This window comes from Pelodiscus sinensis, chromosome 15, assembly GCF_052426305.1.
Source record: "Pelodiscus sinensis isolate ZL-2025 chromosome 15, ASM5242630v1, whole genome shotgun sequence".
Taxonomy (NCBI): Eukaryota; Metazoa; Chordata; order Testudines; family Trionychidae; genus Pelodiscus; species Pelodiscus sinensis.
Genome location: NC_143066.1, coordinates 4,970,790 through 4,994,277, shown reverse-complemented (window position 1 = coordinate 4,994,277; position 23,488 = coordinate 4,970,790). Strand labels below are relative to the sequence as shown.

The window sequence follows — 23,488 nt, the reverse complement described above, 5'->3', positions numbered from 1 at the left end:
CCCGAGGTACGTTCCCCGGCAGGGCCCGGCTCCGGCGCAGCACCCAGTGCCCGAGGTACGCTCCCCGGCAGGGCCCGGCTCCGGCGCAGCACCCAGTGCCCGAGGTACGCTCCCCGGCAGGGCCCGGCTCCGGCGCAGCACCCAGTGCCCGAGGTACGCTCCCCGGCAGGGCCCGGCTCTGGCGCAGCACCCAGTGCCCGAGGTACGCTCCCCGGCAGGGCCCGGGTCCGGCGCAGCACCCAGTGCCCGAGGTACGCTCTCCGGCAGGGCCCGGCTCCGGCGCAGCACCCAGTGCCCGAGATACGTTTCCCGGCAGACCCAGCTCCAGCACAGCACCCAGTGCCCGAGGTACGTTCCCAGGCAGGGCCCGGGTCCGGCGCAGCACCCAGTGCCTGATGTACGTTCCCTGGCAAGGCCCGCTCCGGTGCAGCACCCAGTGCCCGAGGTACATTTCCCAGCAGACTTGGCTCCGGTGCAGCACCCCAGGGCTTGGGGTATGTTCCCCAGTTTGGTGAGGCCAGCCCCAGCTGGAGTCAGTGGAAGAGTTAGGCATCCTCCCCCGAATGCCAGGCTCTGCAGCCCCCCCACAAGAGAGGATGCTTGTCTTGGAAGCCCCCACACACTCAGCCCTCCTGCAAACACTGCCAGATTAGTTTCTGGGATGTCCTGCAGCAGTGAGTCCCAGCAGTGAATGCTAGGCACGAACAAACACCCAGCTGGACAGCTCAGGAACTCTGTCCTGTCTTCCCAGTCCCTGCAAACTAGGGACACCTACTCAAGCACTTTCTGTTTTGAAATGTAATTTAAAAGATTCATGGATGCGATAGAGGCTGTGTCAGCCTCCCCTGGTCCTGATCCGCAGCCCCTGCCACGACTCCTGCTCCTCACCTAGCTCAGGTGATCTTCCCATGCTGCACCCTGGCCCGGCAGGGCCTCCTGATGCCAAGGGGCAGGACAGAGGCCTCTGAGCGCCCCCTGCTGCACCCCACGCAGCAGGGCGATGCTCCTCCGGGGATGCGCCTGGAGGCAGGGCTGGCGGCGTGGTGGGGCTCCCCGAATGGAGGAACTGGGAGGTGCTGCTCTGCCGTTTCAGGGCAGGTCTTGTGCCAGGACTTGTCCTCACCAGGAGAGGGCAGCGGAGGTCCCCCCCACCCTGCCTCCGCACGGGGCTGTGAGAACGCGGCCCAGCTCCGTCTGCTCCCCTGATTTATGGCTTCCCATGTCAGACTGTAATATACAGCGCCCGGCCTGACGTGTTTACAGTGGCCGCTCCTGGAACCTGTCTGCTGGGAACTCACCGCAGCCTGGGAACGTCTGCCCCCCGGCCTGATTTACAGGCCTGCTGGAGCCGGGCGCAGGGAGCTGGCGAGCAGACGCTCCGAGGGGCCGGGGATTTCCGAGCGCTGGGCAGGGAGACCAGCGCCTGGCTGGAGGGGCTGCTCTGCCGTGTGCCTGCCTCCCACCCTGTGCCCCGGCCCGTCGCTCACCCCCCCACTGGTCCCCGGCCCCTGTGACCAGCCCTCTGCCTCCAGGCTGGAGGAGTTAAACCAGCGCCATCACCGCGCTGCCCCTCTGACCCACAGATCCCCCCGCCCCCGATATTCCCGCTCTGTGACGCCAGCCACAGACCTTAACTTGTCAGGGGTCAGCATGTGTAAAGGGCCCAGCACTTGGGTCCCGGCGCCCCTAGGCACTACCGTAATACACCTAATAAACATTCAGCACCTAGCACTTGGGTCCCGGCGCCCCTAGGTACTACCACAATACACCTAATAAACGTACGGCATCCAGCACTTGGGTCCTGCGCCCCTAGGTACTACCACAATACACCTAATAAATGTACAGCATCCAGCACTTGGGTCCTGTGCCCCTAGGTACTACCACAATACACCTAATAAATGTACAGCATCCAGCACTTGGGTCCTGCGCCCCGGGCACTACCACAATACACCTAATAAATGTACAGCATCCAGCACTTGGGTCCTGCGCCCCGGGCACTACCACAATACACCTAATAAATGTACAGCATCCAGCACTTGGGTCCTGCGCCCCGGGCACTACCACAATACACCTAATAAATGTACAGCATCCAGCACTTGGGTCCTGCGCCCCGGGCACTACCACAATACACCTAATAAATGTACAGCATCCAGCACTTGGGTCCTGCGCCCCGGGCACTACCACAATACACCTAATGAACGTACAGCACCCAGCACTTGGGTCCCGGCGCCCCTAGGCACTACCGTAATACACCTAATAAATGTTCAGCACCCAGCACTTGAGTCCTGTGCCCCTAGGTACTACCAGAATACACCTAATAAACGTACAGCACCCAGCACTCTGATGTGATGGGCCTTCATGGGGGCGTTCAGACCAGCATGGGCAATGGCTCCTGCCTGTAAAGCACCAAGTCCTTCCTGGACAGTTGATTGGTCCATGGCACAGCTCATATGACTGGACGCCATCTTGCTACTGTTCTTTTCCACAAGGGGATTCCCGCCACGCGGGAGAAGCTGTAACAAGCCTGGAGAGGGGACATCTCCTTCGTGCCTCTTTCCTGCTCAAGCCTCCAGACTTCTCCCAATGGGAGCATCCTGACTAAGGGGCCGGGGCCTGCCAGGGATTTGGAAGCATCCAGAGACTTGACTTAAGCCAGCAGTCTGTCCCACGGCACCTACAAGCCTGAACCAAGAGCTCTGCCATTGGTTCGATTCTTATCGCCCCTTTCCTTCTTCTTAGGCACAGCCCTTTGGTCTCTCCAGGGCTGGAACGGCGGGACTTGGGGTGAGATCTGAGTTACGAACGCGGCCAAAGAGCGGGCGGCTTCGAACGCACGAGGAGCACTTTGCTGACAGCGACGAGCCAGCCGCGGAGGAAGCCAAGCGAGCCGAGGAGACGCCAGACATGGGCGCCAAATCCAAAAGGCCCAGGAAGAACAGCAGGAACCGCACCACGCTGGAGAGCCAGCCCTGCCCTGCAGCAGCGATGGGGCCGGGATCCATGTAGCTGGTAACAACGCTGGTATGTTGTGCGACTGACTGAGCAGTTGTCTGTGTGCAGCCACGTTTGCCTTGACCAGCAGGAGGTTGTCTCTCCCCTTGGGAAGGGGGAAATAGCTCTTTGTCTGCAAAAGAAGCTTCTGAATGTCTGTGTAATAGCTCAGGAGAGACTCTGGAATGAGGTCAAGCAGAGAGCGAAGTCGCTGGTCAGGAAAACGTTTTGTGAGAGCAGGTTGAACGTGCCGGGCAGGTTAGAGGCCTCGCCGAGGCTGAGACGGGCAGGTTGGTCTGTGGCGACGGACTGGTGGCTGGTGAAGCTCGTGGGAGCGGTTTGCTTAGTCGCACGGGGGCTGAGCTGCAGTTTCCAGTTGTTTGCCTGCTCTAGAGGGCCGGTGTCTGCCGGCGGGGAATGGGGCTCCGGGTCTCTGGATACGACCCTGTTCCTAGGTCGCCTCCTGTTAGCATCAATGCACAACTGCAGAGACCGAACCCCAGGGCTCCCAGTGCGCCTGTGGGCGGCGTGTGGGGTGAGGGATAGAACTGGGAGTGACACACCAGGGCCCTGACTTCTCTGTTACCCGCGGCCGGTGTGGATGTGGGTCGCCGGTGGCCACGTAGGGGAACCGGTGTAGCTGAGGGACCTGCTTTGCTGACTCCTTGGCACCAGGGGCTCTCTGTGGCTGGGTTGGTGCCGCCATGCTGACCTGGATACTCCCTTGTGGGCATGGGAGGGGACTGGCCAGGTGGGGGCGGGACCGGGCCTTGCAGGGCTCAGGGCTGCCGGCTCCAGGGGACCTGGTAGGCAGCCCCCCATCGCCCAGGCTGTGGCTGGGATGCTCGGTGCCTGGCCGCTAGCCCAGGAGACCCCCAGGGAGACGCGGGGGCCCCAGGGGCAGCTGTTCCCATGGGCTGTGCCCTGGCAGCCTGGGAGGGAGAGCTGGTCTCTCCAACGCCCCCGAGAGCCATGCCCACACTGTGCTCGGGTCAGCCTGGCACCAGGACACACGCTCCCCACAGCCAGCGCTGGAGCTGGAAGGGATTCCCCACAGGCAGGCAGGCGGAGCTGGGGGTTCACTTGAGAACTGGGGGGCACATAGGCCCCCCACGCTGCCATGGGTCTGGCAGATACCCAGCTTCAGCGGCCTGGGCAAACCAAACACCGCCGAGCCCTACCATGGGCAAGCTGGCTGGGGGCTCGGACACCTGCCCCGGGGCTACCTGGAGGCTCGGGGCTGCTACCATCGCAGGCTGGGCGCCCGCCAAACGCAGCCCTGCCGGCCCAGGCAGTTCAATTCCCAGCGCCGTCGCGCCGCTCGTCCACGAGTCCCCGCTGCCCTCCGAGCTCACTGACATACAGCCCCCGCCATGGGGCACCACCCTGCTGGCCGGCTCGAGAGCTGGGGAATCTCCCGTTAGCCTAGGAACCCTGCCAAGCCTGCGGGTCCGGCCGGCGGCCGTTGGGTTTTCAATCAGAGAGAACCACGCGCCGCAGCCGCCTGCCCAGACCTCGCCAGGCCGGGGGCGGGCCCCTCCTGCCCTGCCCAGGATGGCGCGGGCACCCCGGCTCTCAGGTCGGCCGGTTCTCGGGCCTGCCCTGCCGGTGTGGGGGGGCTCCCAAGACAAGCATCCTCCCCTGTTGGGGGGGCTGCAGAGCCTGGCATGGGGGGGTCTGATTCCCCCGCTGACTGCAGCGGGGGCTGGGTGAGCCCGGGAGGCCCCATGTCTCCACATGGGACGGTGCTTCCAGCCGTCCCAAGAGGCCGGGTTTTGGCACCCGCCCCAAGGACTTAGCCACCCAGGATCGGACCCCTGCGGCGGCCTGGACCCACCTCCCCCCACGGCTGGTCATTCCACAAGCCGGCCATGGGGAGGAACACCCCTGCCCCCCCACGGAGGCCCCCCGGGTCAGAGAGACGGCCTGGCTAGATGGCAGCTTGAAGCCTCCCCCAGCAGCCTGCCAGCCTGGTTCCCTTGGACTTCGCCCGCTGGGCCCTCGGGGAGGGGGCTGAAATGGAGAAGGGGCGATAAAAGCACCACCCGGAAGAGCCCGGCTAATCAGCGCGGCTGTTTACCCAAGATAGGGGCAGGGGAGCAAACTAAACACGCAGCTTTAAAGAGAACAAAGGGGCCATATATTGTTGGGCCTGACATTTTTGTGGTTACCCGGGGGGTGGCTGCTGCCGGCCTGCACCGGGATTGGCCTGGGAAGCTGACCCAGCATTCACTTCCTGTCCCAAACAGCGGCCTGCTATGGGCCAGGCCCCCGGCCCTGGGGGGGGCACTGCACCCTCGAGTCCTCTCGCCCCCACTTCCAGCCCACTCCAACTGCCCTCTGGAGGCTGCGGGGGAAAGGCGGCTTTGGGGTTGCAGCCCCTGGAGCCGTTGCCCCTCTCGGAGCAGGGCCCGGGGCCTTTCGGGTTTGGGGCCAGAGGGATGAGCAGAATCCCCCACCCTTGGCAGCAGCGCGCCTGTAAGTCACCCCGACGCTCCCCTCCCTCCCCTGCTTCCATCAGCAGGAGGGGAGCAAGGCAGAGCCAGCCGGGCTAACGATGGTGGGGATGAAGGCGCATCGCGAGCCTTCCCGGGGAACACCCCCTTGTGGGGGGTGGGGCAGGCCCTCGCCTCTGCAAAGTCTCGCTCCAGGCTCTCTGCAGGAGTCACACCTTGATCCCACTTTGCAGTCCCCTCGCCACACAGGCTAGGGGCAGCGAACCCTTCCAAGCTGAAGAGCAAACTCGTCCCCAATATAGAAACCAAACGTTTCTGGGGATTCACCCGCTGGCTAATCCCAGCACACAGGGGCTGGCTGCAGAGCGCTGGCCCCCTGCCTCCATGCTCCACCCCAGAGGCGGCTGCATCCCATGCTAGGCGCAGTGGCTCCCACACCTAGAGAAAGCGCTTTGGGGCCCTACAAATAAGGCGAGGCAGGAAGTGAAGGACAAACTGGCTTCTGAGTCGGCAAGTCCTGACACCAGGCAGGGTCTGACTGCAGGTAAGGAGCCACTAGCCCCATCCTGCTGCCTCCACAGGACTGACACCAGAGGGCGTGCGGGGAGCCGCGGGCCAGGGAGCTGGGAGTACGTGGGCATGTACACAGGGGTGGTGCTGGGCAGACCCCCCCAACCGGTGCCTGGGGGCTTTGGGCAAAGCCCAGGAACAGCCCGGGAATTGGCCCCCATCTGCAATAGAGCAAAGGAACCGACCAGCATCCCCCCGGATGTCTATTCCGTGCCTTGCAGGGCTGGCATTCTCCCGGGCAGCCAGGGGCACGGGGCACTGCGGGAGAGTTGCCAAGCCGGCAGGATCAGCCAGGTAAATGCACCTGCACTGGCTGCACCTGCTTTGCTGGTTCTGCCGGGACCAGCCCTGTCGGGCGAGGTCGTGACCACGGCCATTAGGTTCCTGGTCTGCTTCCAAAAGGCAGCGACTGCCAATCAGAACCCGGAGCTGGGGGAGGGGGGGCTCATCTCCGGCTGTGCCGGGGTCCCAGCACCTGGCGCATCCTCCCTTCCTCGGCCCCCACCTCTGCGGCTTCGCCCTGAGCGGCTGGGAGAGGGGACGCTCTGCTCCAGCGGCCACAGTCCTGCGGCAGAGGAAAGGAGCCGGCGGGGCCGGACGCCAAAGGAGCGCCAGGCCGCGGTTTGCTTTGCACGGTCCAGGTACCTTGCAATCTGGCCTCAACAGCTTTGGCACGGCCAGTAATACAAATATCGCCCTGTTCATCCGGCTGGCGCGTGTGCCAGGAACACAGGCTGCCAGGGGCTGGGTCCTGGAGGCTGCCACGTAGGTGTTGGGGCTGCCCAGAGGGGGCTGCTCCTGTTCGTGTCCTCATGCAGCCAGTCGCTGCCCCTCCGGGCGTCCTTCCCCCTGCCCTGCTCCCGCTCGTCGAAAGGGGCTCCCAGCTGGCACCCCCCAGAGGTACAAGCCTCTCACACCGCAGGGGGGTGCCAGCCAGGAGTCCTGCCATCACCTCGGCTCACACCCTGCCCCTTAGCCAGGCAGCCCACAGCCTGGCAGGAAAGCCCCCCCCCAGCACCCCAGGGCAGGCAGGGAAAGGGCTTGCAAGGTGGCGAAGGGTGTGAGGAGTGCGGAGACCAGCCGGCCTCCAGCCAGCACACACAGGCCCACAGCCAGAGGACTCCACTGCACATGCAGCCAGCGCCCACTACAGCATCAGCCCCAGACTTGCCCCCCAGCCCTGGCACCATGCTGGCTGCATGGGACTCTCACCCCAGAGGGAACCAGGCAGGGGCCTGGCCTGGATTTCAGCCCCTGATCTCCCTTCCCCAGCCTGCATATGGCCCCTGTGGACCCACACCTGGGCTGGGGACAGAGACTTGGAGCGTATCCCTTGGGGATTGGGGCTGACCTCCCAAAACTGGGGCAGGATTGGAATGGGCCCTCAGGGCTCTGGGGCAGGGCTGACAGTGTGGTTGGGAAGTATCAGGATTGACCCCAAGCTGACTGGGGGGAGATCGGGGCTGACCCCCAGGGCTGGCAAGGGGGAGGGGGAGAAGGGCTGACCGGAAGGAGGTGGGGGGGGGGGGGGGCTGGCCAGAGGAAAGCGTGGGATCTGGCAGGGGGAGATGGAGGGAGACCAGCTAGGGGTCATTGGGGGGCAGCTGGGGGGAGTGGGTCTGGCTGGAGAAGATGGGGGGAACCAGCTGGGGGAGCAGGTTGGGGGCCAGCCAGGAAGATGGGGAGGAGTGGGTTGGGGGCCGGCTGGAAAGATGGGTGGGAACCGGCCGTGGGGGAAATCGGGGGGGGGGGGGCGAGGGGGGGGGGGGAGCGGGTCGGATCAGAGAACTGGCCGGGGGGGAGTGGGTTGGGGGCCGGATGGGAAGATGGGGGAAACTGGCTGGTGGGGAGCGGGGAGGGGCGGGGGAGGAGCGGGCCAGGGGGGGAGGCGGGAGGAGTCGGGGGGGGGGAACCAGCTGGGAGGGAGCGGGGGGGGGGGAACCGGCCGGCGGGGAGCGGGGCCAGTCGGGGATGGGGGGGGGGGAACCGGCCGGGAGCGGGTCGGGGGGGGGGGAACCGGCCGGCGGGGAGCGGGGCTGGCCGGGAGCGGGGGGGGGAACCGGCCGGCGGGGAGCGGGGCCAGTCGGGGATGGGGGAGGGGGGGAACCGGCGGGGAGCGGGGGGGGGGGGGAACCGGCCGGCGGGGAGCGGGGCTGGGGGGGGGGCCGGGGAGCGGGGGGGGGGAACCGGCTGGCGGGGAGGGGAGCCGGGGCGGGGGGGAACCGGCTGGCGGGGAGGGGGGGGGGGGGGCCGGCGGGAAGCGGGGCGGGGGAGGGGGGGGGGGGAACCGGCTGGCGGGGAGCGGGGGGGGGGGAACCGGCTGGCGGGGAGCAGCGGGGCTGGCCGGGAGCCGGGGGGGGGGGGGAACCGGCGGGGAGCGGGTCGCGGGGGAACCGGCCGGCGGGGAGCGGGGCTGGCCGGGAGCGGGGGGGGGGGGGGGGGGACCGGCCGGCGGGGAGCGGGGTGGGGGAGCGGGTCGGAGGAACCGGCCGGCGGGGAGCGGGGGGGGGGGGGGGGACCGGCCGGCTGGAGGGGAGCGGGGCGGCCGGGAGCGGGTCGGAGGAACCGGCCGGCGGGGAGCGAGGGGGGGGGGGGGGGGGGGGGGTGACCGGCCGGCTGGCGGGGAGCGGGGCGGCCGGGAGCGGGGGGGAACCGGCCGGCGGGGAGCGGGGCTGGCCCGCGCGCACGCAGATCCCGGGGCGCTGCCAGTCCCCGAGGATTCCATCCCGCCCCGGCCCCGCCCCCGGCCCGCACCGCAGCCAATCCGGAGGCGCAGCCCGGGGGCCCCGCCCCCTGCCCGTAAAGGCTCGGGGACGCGCGGCAGGCGGCAGCAGCTCGGACTCAGCGCGGAGGCCGGGGCGCGAGGCGCTGTAGCCGGTGCCCGCAGCCCTGGCCCGGCCCCGCATCGCCCGGAGCTCGGCCCCGCATCGCCCGGTGAGTCCATCCCGCCTTCGCCAGGCCCTCCCCGGGCGCAGCCCCGACCGCCCCGCGCCGGTCCCGGGGGAGCCGCATCCCCCGCTCCGAGCTCTAGGGGCTCGCGGTGCTGCCCGGCCGCGACAAGATCCCCGGCGCGGGGGGAGCCGCCGCCAGCCCAGCGGAGCCCCGGGGGGGGGGGGGGGTCAGGCGGCCGCTGCTGGGACGTCTCCGCGGCCGGCCCCGGGATCTGCGCCAGGGTGGCTGGGGGGCAGCAGGGACGGGGGAGCGGCTGGGCACCCTCCCCCGGGGGCCTGGGTGGGGAGCGGAACAGCCCCAGCGCCAGGCTGCCCTGCCCAGACACCCGCCGCGCCTGCGGGACGGAGCCGAGTGGGGCGGGGGCAGCGGCCGCCAGGCCAGGGCGCGGGAGTCTCCAGCAAAGCCCAGCCGGCCGGGCCTGGGGCGGGGATGCGGTCCTATGGGGCTGGGGTCGGGGCCGCCCGGCGCGGGGGCCGCTCTGTAAATAGTCAGACACAGGAAAGGGGGCTGTTAATGAGCAGCCTGGCTGGACTCTTTCCAGCGGCGCAGAGCCCAGCCCGGCAGCTCACCTCTCCGCTGGCCGCCCGCCCGGGGAGCCACCGCTCAGCGAGGCCCCGCGCTCTGCTCTGCCGGAGGGTCCCGGGGCTGGCGCACATGGCTGGGAGCGCTCGGAGAAGCAGTGTTCTCAGCAGCAGGACTGGGTACCGGGATGCGGGGCCAGGTGGGGCCTAGCCTGGGGGGGTGCTGGGCCCATCTGTAAAGAGCCAGGCTAACGGCGGGGAGAGCATCCCGCCTGGGTAGCACTGAGCCCTGGGGAAGGGGCACAGCTGGCTCCCAGAGCGGGGTGAGGGCTGGGGCGGTCCCTGGTGGATTTACTGGCCCGTGGCCCCCTAGAGCGGGGCATGGCCGTGTCAGGTCGTGCCCAGCGAAGGTGGCACAGGGCTGCACACGGCAGGGAAGAGGCGTCTTCCTTGCCAGCTGGTGCTGAATTCCCGTAGCTGCTGTTGGGCGTTGGGTCCGGATGGCGCCGGGCTGGCGAAGGTTGCGTGGGGGAGACGTGTGGGGCGGCCCGGGGACAGCTGGCCTGGAGAGGGACGGGGTGAGCAAGAGGGAAGCGCCTGTCGGGGTAGGAACAGTCGCCCAGTGCCACCGGCCCCCAGCCGCACACCAAGCCCATCGGCCTGTATGAGGGCCCTGGCCCAGGCAGGGCCCCTCCGCTGCCTGGCCAGTGGCCGAAGCATCCCCATGTGGCTCCCCGTGGCCCAGCCGGTCCTTGGCCGCTCTGCTGGGGGCCAGTCGCTGGCCGTGGCGGGGGGGCGGAGCCTGGTGAGGATGAGCTGGCTAATTACTAATGTTGTGCTCTGCACCATCCCTCCCTGGCCCTCTTGGGTCACTCCGGGGCCTGAGGTAACTCCCAGCTCAGGCCCCTCCCTTCTGGCTCACCTGCCAAACTCCCTTCCTCCCCCTGCGCAGCCTGGAGCGGCCCTGCCGGTCTCGCCGCGGCGGAGTCATGGGATTGGAATTCTCACTGGCGCGGGGCGCTGCGGCGGGGCGTGGGCGGCTGGGGTGTCGCAGCCAGGCCGCCCTTGCATCCGGAAAGCACCCCGGCTGCTTTCTGTCACTCCTGGGGCAGCCCTTCAGCAGCTTGGCAGGGCGGGCGGAGCCGTGCTGGGCTGGAAAGCCCCCTTCTCGGCTGGCCAGCCAGGCGCAGGGAGCGGGGGCTGCACACAGCCCCCCCCCCCCCGCCTGCTGCCGCTGGCTGGAGGGAATGCAACCGGCAGCCCAGCCAGCGCATTCCTGTGGGGCTGCCTCGGAGATTTAATTAACTGGGCAGGGGGAGCGAGGGAGGGGGATTAAGTGGCTAAGCCTGACCCCCTGCCTGCTCCCAGGGCACACACTCAAGTGGGCCTGTCAGGGGGCCGTGCTCAGGCCCCAGAGGAGGCAGCGGATGCGGAGCCACGGCCCAGGCGGAGCAGCCCTGCAACCCGACACGCAGGGCTGGGTCGGGGCCTGGTGGTGAGGCCCAGGGGTGGGCAGCCTGAAGGGCGGCGCATCACAGAACCAGCAGCCGCCGGAGGGGGCCCTGGGCCGGGCACTTGCAAAGGGCTGAGGAGTGGGACCGGGTCGAGGCTGCCGAGGGCTGGAAGGGTTCACCAGCAAGCCTGGGCTTACCGGTTACCGCTCGTGGTGATACCCAGGCTCCTGCCCCGCTGCACGTGTGGAACCGCAGAGGTTTTCCAGCCCAGCCGACGCTCAGTGCCGGGTCCCGCAGGGCCGTACCACGGAGCTCGCGTGCGAGGGGCAGGCGCGTACCCGGCACAATTGCATTGGTGGTGAGCAGTGGAACGCGCCCCCTCCCTGCCAAGCCAACCTCCACTCTCCCACCCCACAGCAACAACGCCCAGCTTCCGAGACCAGGCCCAGCTTACAGCCCGACGTGCCCTGATACCGCGGTGAGGGGCTCAGTGTGGCTGAAAGGCTCAGCCGGCTGAGCGGGAGGTTCCAGCTGTGACAGGCAGCAGCTTTCACCAGGGTGCGCGAGAAAGACGGGGGAGACCTCGGATTTGAGGATGTGCTGACATTAGCTTTGCTCTCACTCACCGCAGGAGGGCAGCGGTGGGGGAGCGGAGCTGGTGCTGGGGGGAGCCAATTTCCCCCCCAGCACCGTCTCTGCAGGGGAGGCAGAGGGGAAATGGCGCAAGCCAGGATTGAAACTGTCCCGCTCGCACCCCTCCCAACTGCTGCCCCCCCCCCAAAATGTACAAGACCCCTGGGCGGCTCCTGCACACTTCAGAGGGGGAGGCGCAGCGGGGTAGCGAGCGCCCCCCTTACCGACGAGCCGACAGACATTCCATCAGCTACTCGATTCGCTGATGACCCGACACGGAACATCCCTAACGACCAGCGAGCTGGGGAACCCCTGGCCATCAGTCTGGCCTCCGTTGCGCGTGTCACGCCGACAGGCAGAACCGAACCTGGGAGCTCCCTGCAGGAGCCTCCACCTCCCAGCTGCGGCTGTCGAGCAAACTCCTCTCTCTCAGCCAGTGGTCCAAGTGCCGCTCCCCGGGACTGTGAACACCCAGCCGGCGTGTGGGTGACGGGCCAGTGGAAGGACACGTTTTGAAAGAGGATTAAAGACATCAAGGTAAACAGTAATTGGGCGAGGCCCCTGTGATGTCATGCGAGGGAGATGGGGCTAGCCCTGGTCTGTCTTTGAGAACAGAACCGGCTTCCTAGACCGAGGCGGTCCATAGGAGAGCTGGGATCCCCTAAGATAAGGGTGGGCAAGAGTGGCTGATGCAGTTCACCAGGGTTAACCCCTAGCGCGCCACCTCCGGGCCGCAGAGATTTGGGTGCCCTTGAAACGTGGCATAATAGAAATGGGACGATGTTGAATCGTGCAAAGTGCAAGGCCGTGCGCTTTGGGACGAACCATGGGAGGTCTTGCTGTGAGCTGGTCGGTGGGCAGCGACGCAGGACGAGACGGACCCTTGTGAGCTGGTCGATCGCAAGGCAGCGTTGAGGTGCCCGTGGAAAAGGCGAGCGTGGTCCTGGATGCAGGAGGCGTTTCCAGTCGACGGGGATGTGTCCGTCCCGGAACACTCGGCGCTGGGGAGACCTCACCCGGGACGCTGGGTGCAGCTTTGCTCCCCCGTGGGAAGAGAGATGAATTCTGCCGGGAATGGGGCAGAGAAGGGCTCCTAGGCCGATCAGAGGAGCGGAGAACCTGCCTTGTGAGAACGTCAGGCACGTGGCTTGCTTCGCCTATCCCGCAGGAGACTGGGGGGCGATGGATTCACAGAGCAGCCCTACCAGAGGGATCAATACGAGGAGGGAGGGGAGTTATTTAAGCATAGGAACGGGCCATAAACTGGCCATCAGGTTTGACATGGGACCACGCTTCGCCACCAGAAGAGTGAAGTTCTGGGACCCCCCAGCAGCGGGGACAGACAAACAGAAGGATGGTCAAACGGCCCAACGGGAGCTGCTGTTAGCAAATGCCTCCACCGGCCGTGGCTGGGGAGGTCTCAGGGAATTCTTCCCCCACTGTCTGGCAGGAGAGCCCCACTCCGTCCCCAACTGATGCTGCATTTGAGCTGGGGAGGAATTTCCCCCTGTGATGTAGTGTCAATACCTTGCTGGTTGTTATGCTTGGGCTGTGGGTGACCCCTACTGGCCGGTGACTGGAGCACTGCCCCATCGCGTAGATGAAGACCCAACCGGTCTGACCGGTTGAGGGTAGCAAGGGAACTAAGGAAGGGAGTGTTTGGGGGAAGGGGAGTCTTGGGCTGGAACCATGAAGGAAACAGACTGAGGGGGTTGGAATCTAGGGGCCCAGGGACCCCATCTCAAGGGGGCTGAGGCATCCTGGCCCAGGCTCCTGTAGACACATCACGTCTGTGCTGCGCTGTGTCCTGGCGGAGCAATAAACCCCCCGTTCTACTGGCGGGTGGAGTCTGTTCTTGCTGCTGCGGGATCGGAGGGACCCCGATGCGCTGTCACACCCCCAGCCCCATTGGCAGAGTCCCTGGTGGGGTTGCACTTTCCTGCCAGGGCTGTGGGTCGCTTCGTGGCTGGAGCCTGTTCCCGGCTGAACCACACGTGGACGCTGGCTTGATGCAGCTTGGAGGTGAAACGTGACTAGACAACGTGGACGGGAACGGCTTCATCACAGTCCAGCTCTCCTTTCCCTGCTCCCCCTTTGTCTGCAGCGGCGCCGGGCCGGGCCAGGCGTGCTGCTTTTGGCCTCTACCGCGCTCCTGCGGCGTGGTGGCGGATTCTCTGTGGCATGGTCTTTAAATCGTGACTCGAGGAGTTGTCGCTCGGCTGGGCCTGGCGGGGGCGGGCCCGTGGCCTGCAGCGTGAAAGGACACGGCCGAGCCGGCTGCATTCCGGAGGCGGGCGCCTCGGCGGGTCGAGGGTTGGAAGAGCGGCTGGGAGGAGCTCGGCAGGCTGAGTCAGGCGGGGAGAGTCGGGAGACCAGGACCGGGGGTTATAAAGAGGGGAGCGGGCTGTGGACTCGGGGGAGGACCGAACAGAGCTGGCTTAGCCCGTAGCTGGTAGGAAACCGGTCCCACCCCCGAGGATGGGGAAGACCCAGAGCCCGGCTGTGGCTTAGGAGGGACGTGGCTGTGTCTGTCCCACGGCTGTGGCGCTGTGGCGCTGGGCGGTGCCCATGTACCTGCTCTGTGTGGGCGGGGGGGGCCCAGTGAGCGGCGCTGCCCATGGCCCGCCGGCGCCATTGTCTGTGACGCACCCCCGGCCACGCAACTGTGCTGACACCACAGCCGAGGCTACACTGCACGGGTGCCTGGCCCGGCCTCCAGGCAGAGCACTGGCCCCTGGAGGGTCCTGGCAGCAGCGGGGAGCCAGTGGGGAGCTGGGCCGGGCCGGGGGGGGGGGGGGGAGCGAGGGATCAAACCTTGGTGATGTCTAGGACCCTGAGTGCTCCTGGCCCCAGCACCAGGAGCGGCTCTGCTCCCCCTGGCCGCCTACTAAGCACCCTGCCCAATTAGGGGTTGCGCACGGCACTAATTACAGGCTGCCCACAGGGCCGTGGTGGGCACAGGGCGGGGTCAGGGCTGCACGTGGCCTCCGCCTGCCTTTGTCCAGGGCCCAGCTGCGCTTCAAGGGGTAGATCAGCAGAGCCCCGCCTAGGGGAGTTAGGAGCCCAGCCTGGCCCACTCCAGCCAGCTGCTGCCTGGGCTGAGCAGAGATGGGAGGAGCCTCGGGTTAGCTTGGGGTGGAGGTGGCAGGGGCGGCCTGGCAGACACAGCGAGGCCCAGGGTGAGCGGCTTCTGGCACGGTAGGGGGCAGCTGAGGCTGCTCGGAGGCAGGTCCCTGGGGCCGGAACATGGGCCTAGAGGTGGGAGCTGGGGGATGCTTTGGGGCTGTTCCCATGGCTAGGAGCCGGGGTGGGGGAAGGAGGGGCAGAGCGGGCTGACATGGAGCCTTGAGCAAGGGGCACTGGTGGCTGGGTTTCAAGGGGGGTTGGCAGCTAATGCTGGGGCAAGGGGCTGGCATGTGGGGCAAGGGGCTGGCATGTGGGGCAAGGGGCTGGCACGTGGGGCTGCACCCAGCTCCATGGGACCTGGTGTTGGTGCCGGGCCTGGCCTAGCGGTGCCCTGACAACCGGCGGCGTGAGCCCAGCGCCTGTGGGCAGGAGGGTGCGGCCGCAGCGGGCGGAGGGGTCAGCCCATTCGGGGAGCAGCGCCCTGGGAAGGCAGGTTCCAGAGACTCTGGATCTGTCTCCCCACCCAACCCCTCCTGTCCTGGCTGCTGGAAGGGACTTGTGCACCTCTCTAGTGTGGGCACCCAGTTGGTAGGGCTGCTAGGAAACCCCCAGGGAAAATTTACAGCTGCCCCCAACCGGCTGAGGGGGCAGCCCTGAGAGAAGGGCTGGTTTGGGGGGATGGGGTGGCTGGTGGGGGGTGCCCCTCCCAGCCGCAGAGCACCAAGACAGCAACTCCTTCCTCCCCCAGGGCTGGTCCGTTTCTAGCCAGAAGCATGAGGATGTGGAGGCCTGGGGGGGTGTCTCTGGGCTGGTGTCGCTCACATACGCATGCATAACAGCCTGCAGCAGGGCGTTCCCCAGGTTCAGCCAGCAGTCTTGGTTTTAAAAAAACCAACAACCTCGCTTGGTCTGCCTTGTCCTCCCCCCCCCCCCCCCCCATCCCATACCTCCTCGTGTGGGGCGGGGCTGCTCTCCGGCATGTCTCCGCACCGGCTGGGGGGCAGGGTGTCTGCAGGCCAGCCCCACCCCACTCACTGCCGGGGTGGGGGAGGAGTGCAGCAGGTAGGGCCTGCAAGGCAGGGCGCTTGAGTGGGCGGCTGGGCTCTGAGAGGCCAGTGAAGTCAGTACAGCCCGGCTGGCCGGTCCCCCCACCCATAAACAGCCCCCGCCCAGGCCTGCTGGCATGGAACGGGTCGGGTCGGCCTGGGCCCAGGTCAGCTTGCAGCAGGGAATGGGACCCCTCCAGCCGTGTCTGCGGGCCCACGGGCCAGGCGAGCGGCCAGGCAGGGCCGGCTTCACCGCTGCCCCTCCTCTGCGCCGGCCGGGCCCAGAGAACGGGGCTTTGTCTCGGCCGGCCGGCTCCTCCCTGGCCCCCCCTTTCCTGTCTCCCCCGTTCATTAGGTGTAAGCCCGTCTGAGCAGCGCTAAGCTTTTCCGGGCCTGCGGTTAACCCCTCGGGGCCTGGCCCCCCGGCTCGCCTAGGCGCTGCACGGGGAGCCCCGACGGCCCAGGGCTCTCGGCTGGCCCTGTGCGGGGGCAGGCTGGGCTCACGGGGTCTCCCCAAAGAGGAGGGAGGGCCGGCTCTCCCTGGCGGGGCTGCCACTCAGTCCAGGGAAGGGCAATTAGCGCCCCTGCCTGGCCTCCGGGGACAGGCAGGCTCGTGGCAGGGAGCGTCAGCCCGCAGAGAGGCCCGGGGGGCCAAGCCGCCTGCACCCTGGCCTGCCCCGGCAGTGGGGAGGAAATGCCCCCACAATTAAAGGGCCAGCAGCAGACTTGAGTCAGCAGCTTGGCTGCAGCACCAGACACGTCAGCGAAACCGGAGCCTGGCACTTCAGAGCTGACTCCCGGCTCAGCGCTGGCAGCCTGCCCCCTCTGGTGCCCTGCCAGGCCCCCGCGCGCCTCCCCGGAGCACCCGCCTGCCTGCAGCCCTCCCGGGGGTGAACATGGGGGCAGCAGTGGCTGGCTGAGGGCTGTCCCCTCTTCCCTGCTTCCCCAGGCTGGGCAGCGCAGAGGGCAAGTGCCCCCTGCAGACCCCGGTGTGGGCTGGCCCTGCTGAGTCCTAAGCGCCCTGTGGCTGCTCCAGGGGAAAGGCCCCGCTGGCTGCGGGCGCTGCCCGGGCTTGGCTCTGGCCCTGCTGAGGGTTGGTCTCTGCCCCTCGCCAGCGCCCGGGATCCCCCATCCCTGCCAGGCAGGGGAGCCGCCCCTCCAGCCACGCAGCGTCCTCCCGGGTGTGTGACGGGGCTTTGCCCGCCTGGCGCTCGGCTCTCAGGAGGGGGCACTCCCTGGCCAGGCTGGCGTCTCAGGGCCGCCCAGGTGAGGGGCTGCGCCTTGTGCTGCGGTGCCCAGGAACCCTGTCCCTCCAGCCGCGGCCCTCGCCTGCTCCCCTGCGTGGTGCTGCCACACGTTCCCTGCTGGGGGGGCTCGCCCGCCGCCTGCTCTGAACTGGGCCAGTCCCCGCTGTGCCACCGCAGCTTTCCTGGCCGGCCGGGGGAGCACAGAGTGCGGGGGGGAGGGGGGCAGTGCAGACAGGGCTCCCCACCTTTTCTGCCCTGCACCCCCTGGCTCTCAAACCTGCCTTTTCCTCTGCCCCGGGGTGTGGGGGCCAGGCTGCCCCATGGGGATGGCAGCTGCTAGCCAGTCCCGCTGCCCGGAGCAAGGGGGGCCCTGCTCACAGCTCCGGCTCAGACCAGCCTTGCACTGTGGGGGGCCAAGCACCGACCTGCCAATCCGTGGGGGGGGATAGGGCAGCCCCCCCCCCGGCAATGGGACCCTGTCCTCTAACTCGGCCTGGCAGCGCTGCCTTTGTCCACTGCGGGAGGCCGGGGCTGGTACCACATGGGCAGCAGGCGGGCAGGACCTGGGGCGGGCCCCCGGGGAACAGCTCGGGCCCCCAGCCTCGGCTAGGTGCCTCCTTTCCCTGGCTGAGTGATGGGGGAGGGGCGGGGGGCCAGCTGCCACCCCCCTGGGGCAGCCTGGTCCCCACACGCAGGGCAGCGGGATGGGCGAGCAGCTTTCCCAGCCACGGCCTGGCACCCCCGCCGGCCTCCCCCGCCCAGCTGCACATTCCACAATTTATTACCTGGCCGGAGCCGGGCTGGCCCTGCCCTGCTCACAAAGCCCCCCCCCCCCCCCCCCGGGGCTGAGAGATGGGCTGAGACCCAGTAGCCCCTGGGGCCCAGTGGCCTGGTGCACGCTGGCTCCCTGCGCTCCTCCCGGCCCCTGCTCAGGTAGGGGCGGCTCCAACCCACCTCCCTGCTCCTCCCTCAGTAGGGTACGGGGGGGGGGGGGGGCTGATGGCTCTGTGCTTGGGGCCGTCTGCCTGGGGGGCAGGGAACGGGCCACGTGCTCTGCCCCACGGGGTGTCTGCCCCTTGCCAAGGGCGGGGAACCAGCCAGCCAAGTCCTGCCCCCCGACAGACAGAGAAGGGCCCACGGGCAGAAGCCGAGAGGGACGGGGGGCTCCTGCAGGCTGCGGTCGGGGGCTGAAATGAGAGAGCAGCCCCGTCCTGGCCCTCGCCCAGCCCACTCTCCAACGGAGACGCCACGTGAACCCAGCCCCTGGCGGCTCAGGGCCCCACGGCCCCGGCCGCTCCCCCCAGAGCCGTGACTGGGGCCACGCCGGGGGGGGAACCGGCACGTGGGAGCACAGGGCTGAAGATGGCGCCAAGGAGTGGGGGTGAGCGGGGAGGCCGAGGCCTTGCTGGCCCCGGCAGAGGAGCAGCAGGGGCAGGTGGCGAGGGGGCTCTGGGGAGCCCCGTGGCACCGCTGGGCGTTTGGGCTCAAAGCGCTTTGGGCAACTCCCTCCGGCAGCCAGGGGGTCCCACGGCAGGAGGGGGAAGGGGCCCCTAGCCCCATCTCCGGGGATGTGGGGGATGGGATGCCGACGGGAACCCTGCCCGGGGCTGGGCGTAGCTGTTAGTCACGCCGGCTCCATGGCCCCCCACTGAATTCCAGCCAGCGGGTCCCCCCGTCCCGTCCAGCCCAGGGAGGGGGCTGCAGTGTGGCTGGCGCAGTGCGGCAGGGCCCAGAGCTGCCGGGCTGGGGCGGGCCCTCGTGGGCATTGCCAGGGGGGTCAAGGTGCCAGGCTGGGAGGTGAAGCCCAGAGGACGGCCGGGCTCTCGCCCTGGGCCCCCGGGCCTGGCCTGCTGAGCGCAGCCGGGGCCGCGTGCTGAGGATGTGAGTCACGGGGATGAAATGTTCCCCGCGAGGGAGCCCGAGCTGAGTAACGCAGGCGGCCGGGCCAGACCCCCCTGGAGCGAGGCCTGGCCAGAGCCGGGGGTGCGCCAGCAGCAAGGGGAGCCAGGAGAGAGACCCGGGGGAGGGCATGAGGAGTACGGAGGGGGGACAACGTGAGGTCACGGACCCGGCTCTGCCGCTGAGTCGGGTGCTGGGGCGTGGCTGCTCGGTCCCCATGGGTGCCCATGGGCATTAGGTGCCCAGCACACTGGCGCGTCGGCGGGGGGGGTGGCTGCCTTGTCTTGCGGGCAGAAGGGCTGTGCCCCACAGCTGGGGCCCTGGCTCGTCCCAGGCAGGGCCCCGAAGGCAGCCCACAGCCTGCGGGGCTGTTCTGCGGGTAAGGCGGGCGCTGCCCTCTGGCGAGGAGGCGAACGGGGCTGTGCTGCCTAGTGATCACTGCCGCTTTGCAAATCCGCTGCCCCTGGGCCTGAGTAGGAACAGCAGAGAAATCCCCCCTCTGCGCTGAGCTGGGCCAGGGCCCCCGCCCTAGAGGGGCAGGGAGGAGGCTCCTGTCCACATACGCCCTGGGTGTCCCCGCCCGCTGACGCCAGGCTGCTGGCAGGCGGGTGCCTCTAGCTGAGCAGGGCTCCTGGAGCGCAGGCCCCTGTGCCGCGCCGTGCCACAGGCGGCTGGCTGGGGGCTGCCCCATCCTGCCCAGGTCCCCAGGGAGAGGGGCCGGAGCCCGCCGGCACGGCGCCAGGTTTCACCGCTGCGGAGGACACGTCCCCGGGGTCTGGCCGTGCGAGCCGGGGAGGGCGGGAGGCCGGCGGGGGCTGCGAACGGGAGCGTAGGCAGAGCCTTGACTCCCTCCCCAGCGGCTGGCAGGTGACAGTGCCTGGTTTTTCCCTCCCCAGAGTCCAGCATGGAGGCCCTGCTGCTGTGGACCCTGCTGCTGCTGCCCCCCGCCGCCCTGGCGCTGGGCTGCCCCGCCGGCTGCCAGTGCCACCAGCCGCAGGTGGTGTTCTGCGCGGGCCGGAGGAGCCCCCGGGTGCCGAGCGACCTGCCCACGGACACGGCCTCCCTCTACGCCTTCGAGAACGGCATCACGGCGCTGCAGGACGACAGCTTCCGGGGCCTGCCGGCGCTGCAGCAGCTGGACCTGTCCCAGAACGAGATCGCCAGCCTGCAGGGGGCCGTCTTCCAGCCCCTCGCCGGCCTCGTCAACCTGGACCTGTCCTCCAACCTGCTGCGCGAGGTCACCAACCAGACCTTCCGCGGGCTGCGCCGGCTGGAGCGCCTCTACCTGGACCGCAACCGGCTGCAGCGCGTGCACCCGGCCGCCTTCGACACGCTGGAGAGCCTGCTGGAGCTGAAGCTGCAGCACAACCAGCTGCGCGCGGTGCCCCCCCTCCGGCTCCCCAAGCTGCTGCTGCTGGACGTCAGCCACAACGCCATCGCCACCCTGGAGGCCGGCGCCTTCCGCGCGGGCAACCTGGAGTCGCTCAAGGTGGCGGGGCTGGGGCTGAGCCGGCTGGACCCGGAGCTCTTCGAGGGCCTGCACAACCTGCACGAGCTGGACGTGTCGGACAACGCGCTGGCCGGCGTCCCCGCCGTGCTGCGGCGCCTGCGGGGCCTCACCCGGCTCAGCCTGGCCGGCAACGCCCAGCTCGCTCAGCTGCGGGCGGAGGACTTCGGGGCCCTCGGCAGCCTGCAGGAGCTCGACATCAGCAACCTCAACCTCCACAGCCTCCCCCAGGACCTCTTCGGCGCCCTGCCCAGGCTGCGGGCCCTGACGGCGGCCGAGAACCCCTTCAACTGCGTCTGCGCGCTGGGCTGGTTCGCGCGCTGGGCCCGCGGCGGCCACGTGGAGCTCCGGCGCTCCCAGGAGACCCGCTGCCACTTCCCGCCCAAGAACGCCGCCAAGCTCCTGCAGCAGCTGGAGTACGCCGACTTCGGCTGCCCCGCCACCCCCACCCCCGCCGTGAGCACCGCCTCCCCGCCGCCGGGCTCGCCGCTCAGCACCAGCGGGCCCCCGCCGCGGGCACCCAGCGGGGCATCCCCCAGCCTGGCCCCCCCGCCGGGCAGCTCCCGGCCGCCGTCCCCGCCCGCGGCGCCCACCAGCCCCGAGGCATGGCTCTGCCCCCCCCGCATCTGCCTGAACGGGGGAACCTGCCGCCTGGACGCGCACAACCACCTGCAGTGCCAGTGCCCCGCCGGCTTCGCGGGCCTGTACTGCGAGGCCCCGGCGCCGGGAACCACCCCGCCCCCCGCCACGCCGGCGCCCACGCGGAGCAAGCACATCAGCGTCACGCACGCCGGCAGCACCTCGCTCACGGTGGACTTGCAGCACTACCAGCAGGCCAAGGAGCAGCTGAAAGGCGTCCGCCTGACCTACCGCAACCTGTCGGGGCCCGACAAGCGCCCGGTCACCCTCAGCCTGCCCACCTCGCTCGCCGAGTACACCGTGCGCGCCCTGAGGCCCAACTCCACCTACCGCCTGTGCGCCGGCCCGCTGGGGGAGAGGCCCACGGGCGGGGAGTTCTGCGTGGAGGCCCGCACCGCCGCCGCGCAGGGGACGCACCAGCAGCACCTGCCCGTCACTCAGAGCAAAGACGGCAACCTGACGCTCACGGTCGTGCCGGCGGTGGCTGCCGTGCTGCTGGTGGTGATCGCCGCGGTGACGGGCATGTACTGTCTCCGGCACCGACGGGCCAAAGCGCAGGCCGGCGCCGGGGGGGGCTCCAGCCCCCTGGAGCTGGAAGGGGTGAAAACGTGTCTGGACAAGCGAGACTTGGGGCCCCAGAGCCCAAGGCTGCCGGAGAACGCGGTGGTGCCCCACGGCCTCGAAAGCGAGGTCCCCCTGATGCACCCACACTACCCCGGGAACAGCGCCCCGGCGGCCAAGCCGTCCTATTTCTAGCCCCACAGAGAGACTGTCGCCGGTGCGGAGCCCAGCCGGCCGGGGTACGCGCTGGCTGTTGTTCAGGCGCAGGGACATGGGACAGCGAAGGGTTAACTTAATTTAAGACAAACCCCCCAACACGTAATGTGCAATTTTCCTAGAGGCTTGTGCGCTTAGGAAGTAGACACTGGAGCGTATCTGCTCCGCACGTGCCGAGGTGCCTGCGTTTCCCGCTGCCCCGCCGCGGGGGTGTTAGCTACCACTGCAGAGCAACAGCTGGGCCCGCCTGCCCTCCGGGTGCTGGGAACAGCGGGGCCCCGCCGGCGGGAAGAGACTCAGCCTCCCCGAAAAGCAATAAAGGAAGGAAAAGCCACCCCCCTCGGCGGCGGAGGGGCAGGGCCTCTCGGCTGGCCTGCCCAGTGCCGGGAAGGGAGCCGGCCCGGGAACGGCAGCTTTAAGAACTGCAGAGAGTATTTATAGAGGCGATTTCCCATTTCTTCTGGGAAAGCCTCGTCCACCGCGGAGCCGCCCGTGGGCTGGGGGAGCTGGACGAAGGAAGATGCTTTTTGTACAAAATAAAATCTTTTGTACAGCGCTCTGAGTCCGGCTCGCCACAGACCGACCCGCCGGCGTCTCCGAGAAGGGGGAACGTCCCCGAGTTCCCGCTCCGGCTGTGGCGCCCTGGGGCGGGATGGCAGCCCCCCTTGCGGGGGCCAGCAGGGGGAGGGCGGGTGGGGCGTGGGCTGTTTTCACTCCTGTGCAAAAAGTTGGTTCTGGCAGTGTAAGTCGGAGGGGAAATAAACCCCTGGAACCCTCCAGCTGTCAAGCTTCCCCCCTTCTCTGTGCTTCCTCCACCCCCTGGCTGCAGCAGCTACTGTGAATCTCTGGTTTTATTTAGGTTCAAAGTGGCCACAGCGATTTAGCGCCGGTCCAAAGCACTGGCCAGCACGCCCCACGCGGGTCCCTGGGTCTGGCCCACGTGCTTCCCCGGCAGCAGCTTCTGCCCGTGCCAGGGACCCCGTCTCTGGCTGCCCCTGCTCAGCCGTTTGCCTGAGATGGCCCCGCGAGACGCAGCTCGCGCCAGGTGCACGGGTGGGTTTTCCGGGGGCGGGACGGAGGCAGAGTTGTGACCAAGCGGAGCTCTTTCTCAGGCAGCAGGGGAGAGGGAACGTGGCCAGGCCAGCTAGCGGCAAAAGATCCTCTACTCCCCGAGGCAGCGTGGCCACCTCGTAGCATCTGGAACCAGGCCACAATTTCCTGGAGCAGAAGGGGTGGCAGATGGGTGCCAGCTACGGCAGCACAGCCCAGGGCACCAGCTACCCAACCGCGAGGCCTGGGTTCTCTTTCCAACTCTGCCACTGACCCAGGGGCTATCTTTGGGTGAGTGGCTCTGCCTCAGTTTCCCTTGTGCCAGCGCTCAGTACTGAGTGGTCACTTACTGCAGGGATGGAGCCTTGGCACCCCAGTTACGGTACAGGCCCCCCGTAGGCTAGGCGCTGCACAGACACAGCACGAAGGACGTGCCCGTCTCTAGCGCCGCGTCTCCGGCAGCACCTGGCAGGATAAAGCGGGGTGCCAGCTGCACCCACGAGGTTTATTTTCATTAAAAAGCCTCAGCTAATTCTCCGCTGGGGGCGGGCGGGAGCGAAGCTTAAGAGGGGGTTGGGAGGGCTGCGCAGGCTGGCTTGATAAGGGGCATTCCTTTCCCC

General features: G+C 68.4%; 2 protein-coding genes across 3 annotated transcripts in view; one reads left to right on the top strand and one right to left on the bottom strand.

The window, feature by feature from the left end:
* LOC102447944 (coronin-7) overlaps positions 1-23,488 on the bottom strand; it is a 103,239-nt gene that overhangs the window by 18,747 nt on the left and 61,004 nt on the right. The gene's annotated exons all lie outside the window — the stretch shown is intronic.
* VASN (vasorin) lies at positions 8,820-22,374 on the top strand. The gene is made up of 2 exons (XM_075899094.2): positions 8,820-8,951; positions 19,792-22,374. Exon 2 carries the CDS (start codon positions 19,800-19,802, stop codon positions 21,795-21,797), a length of 1,998 nt encoding a protein of 665 aa, XP_075755209.2. The 5' UTR covers positions 8,820-8,951; positions 19,792-19,799; the 3' UTR covers positions 21,798-22,374.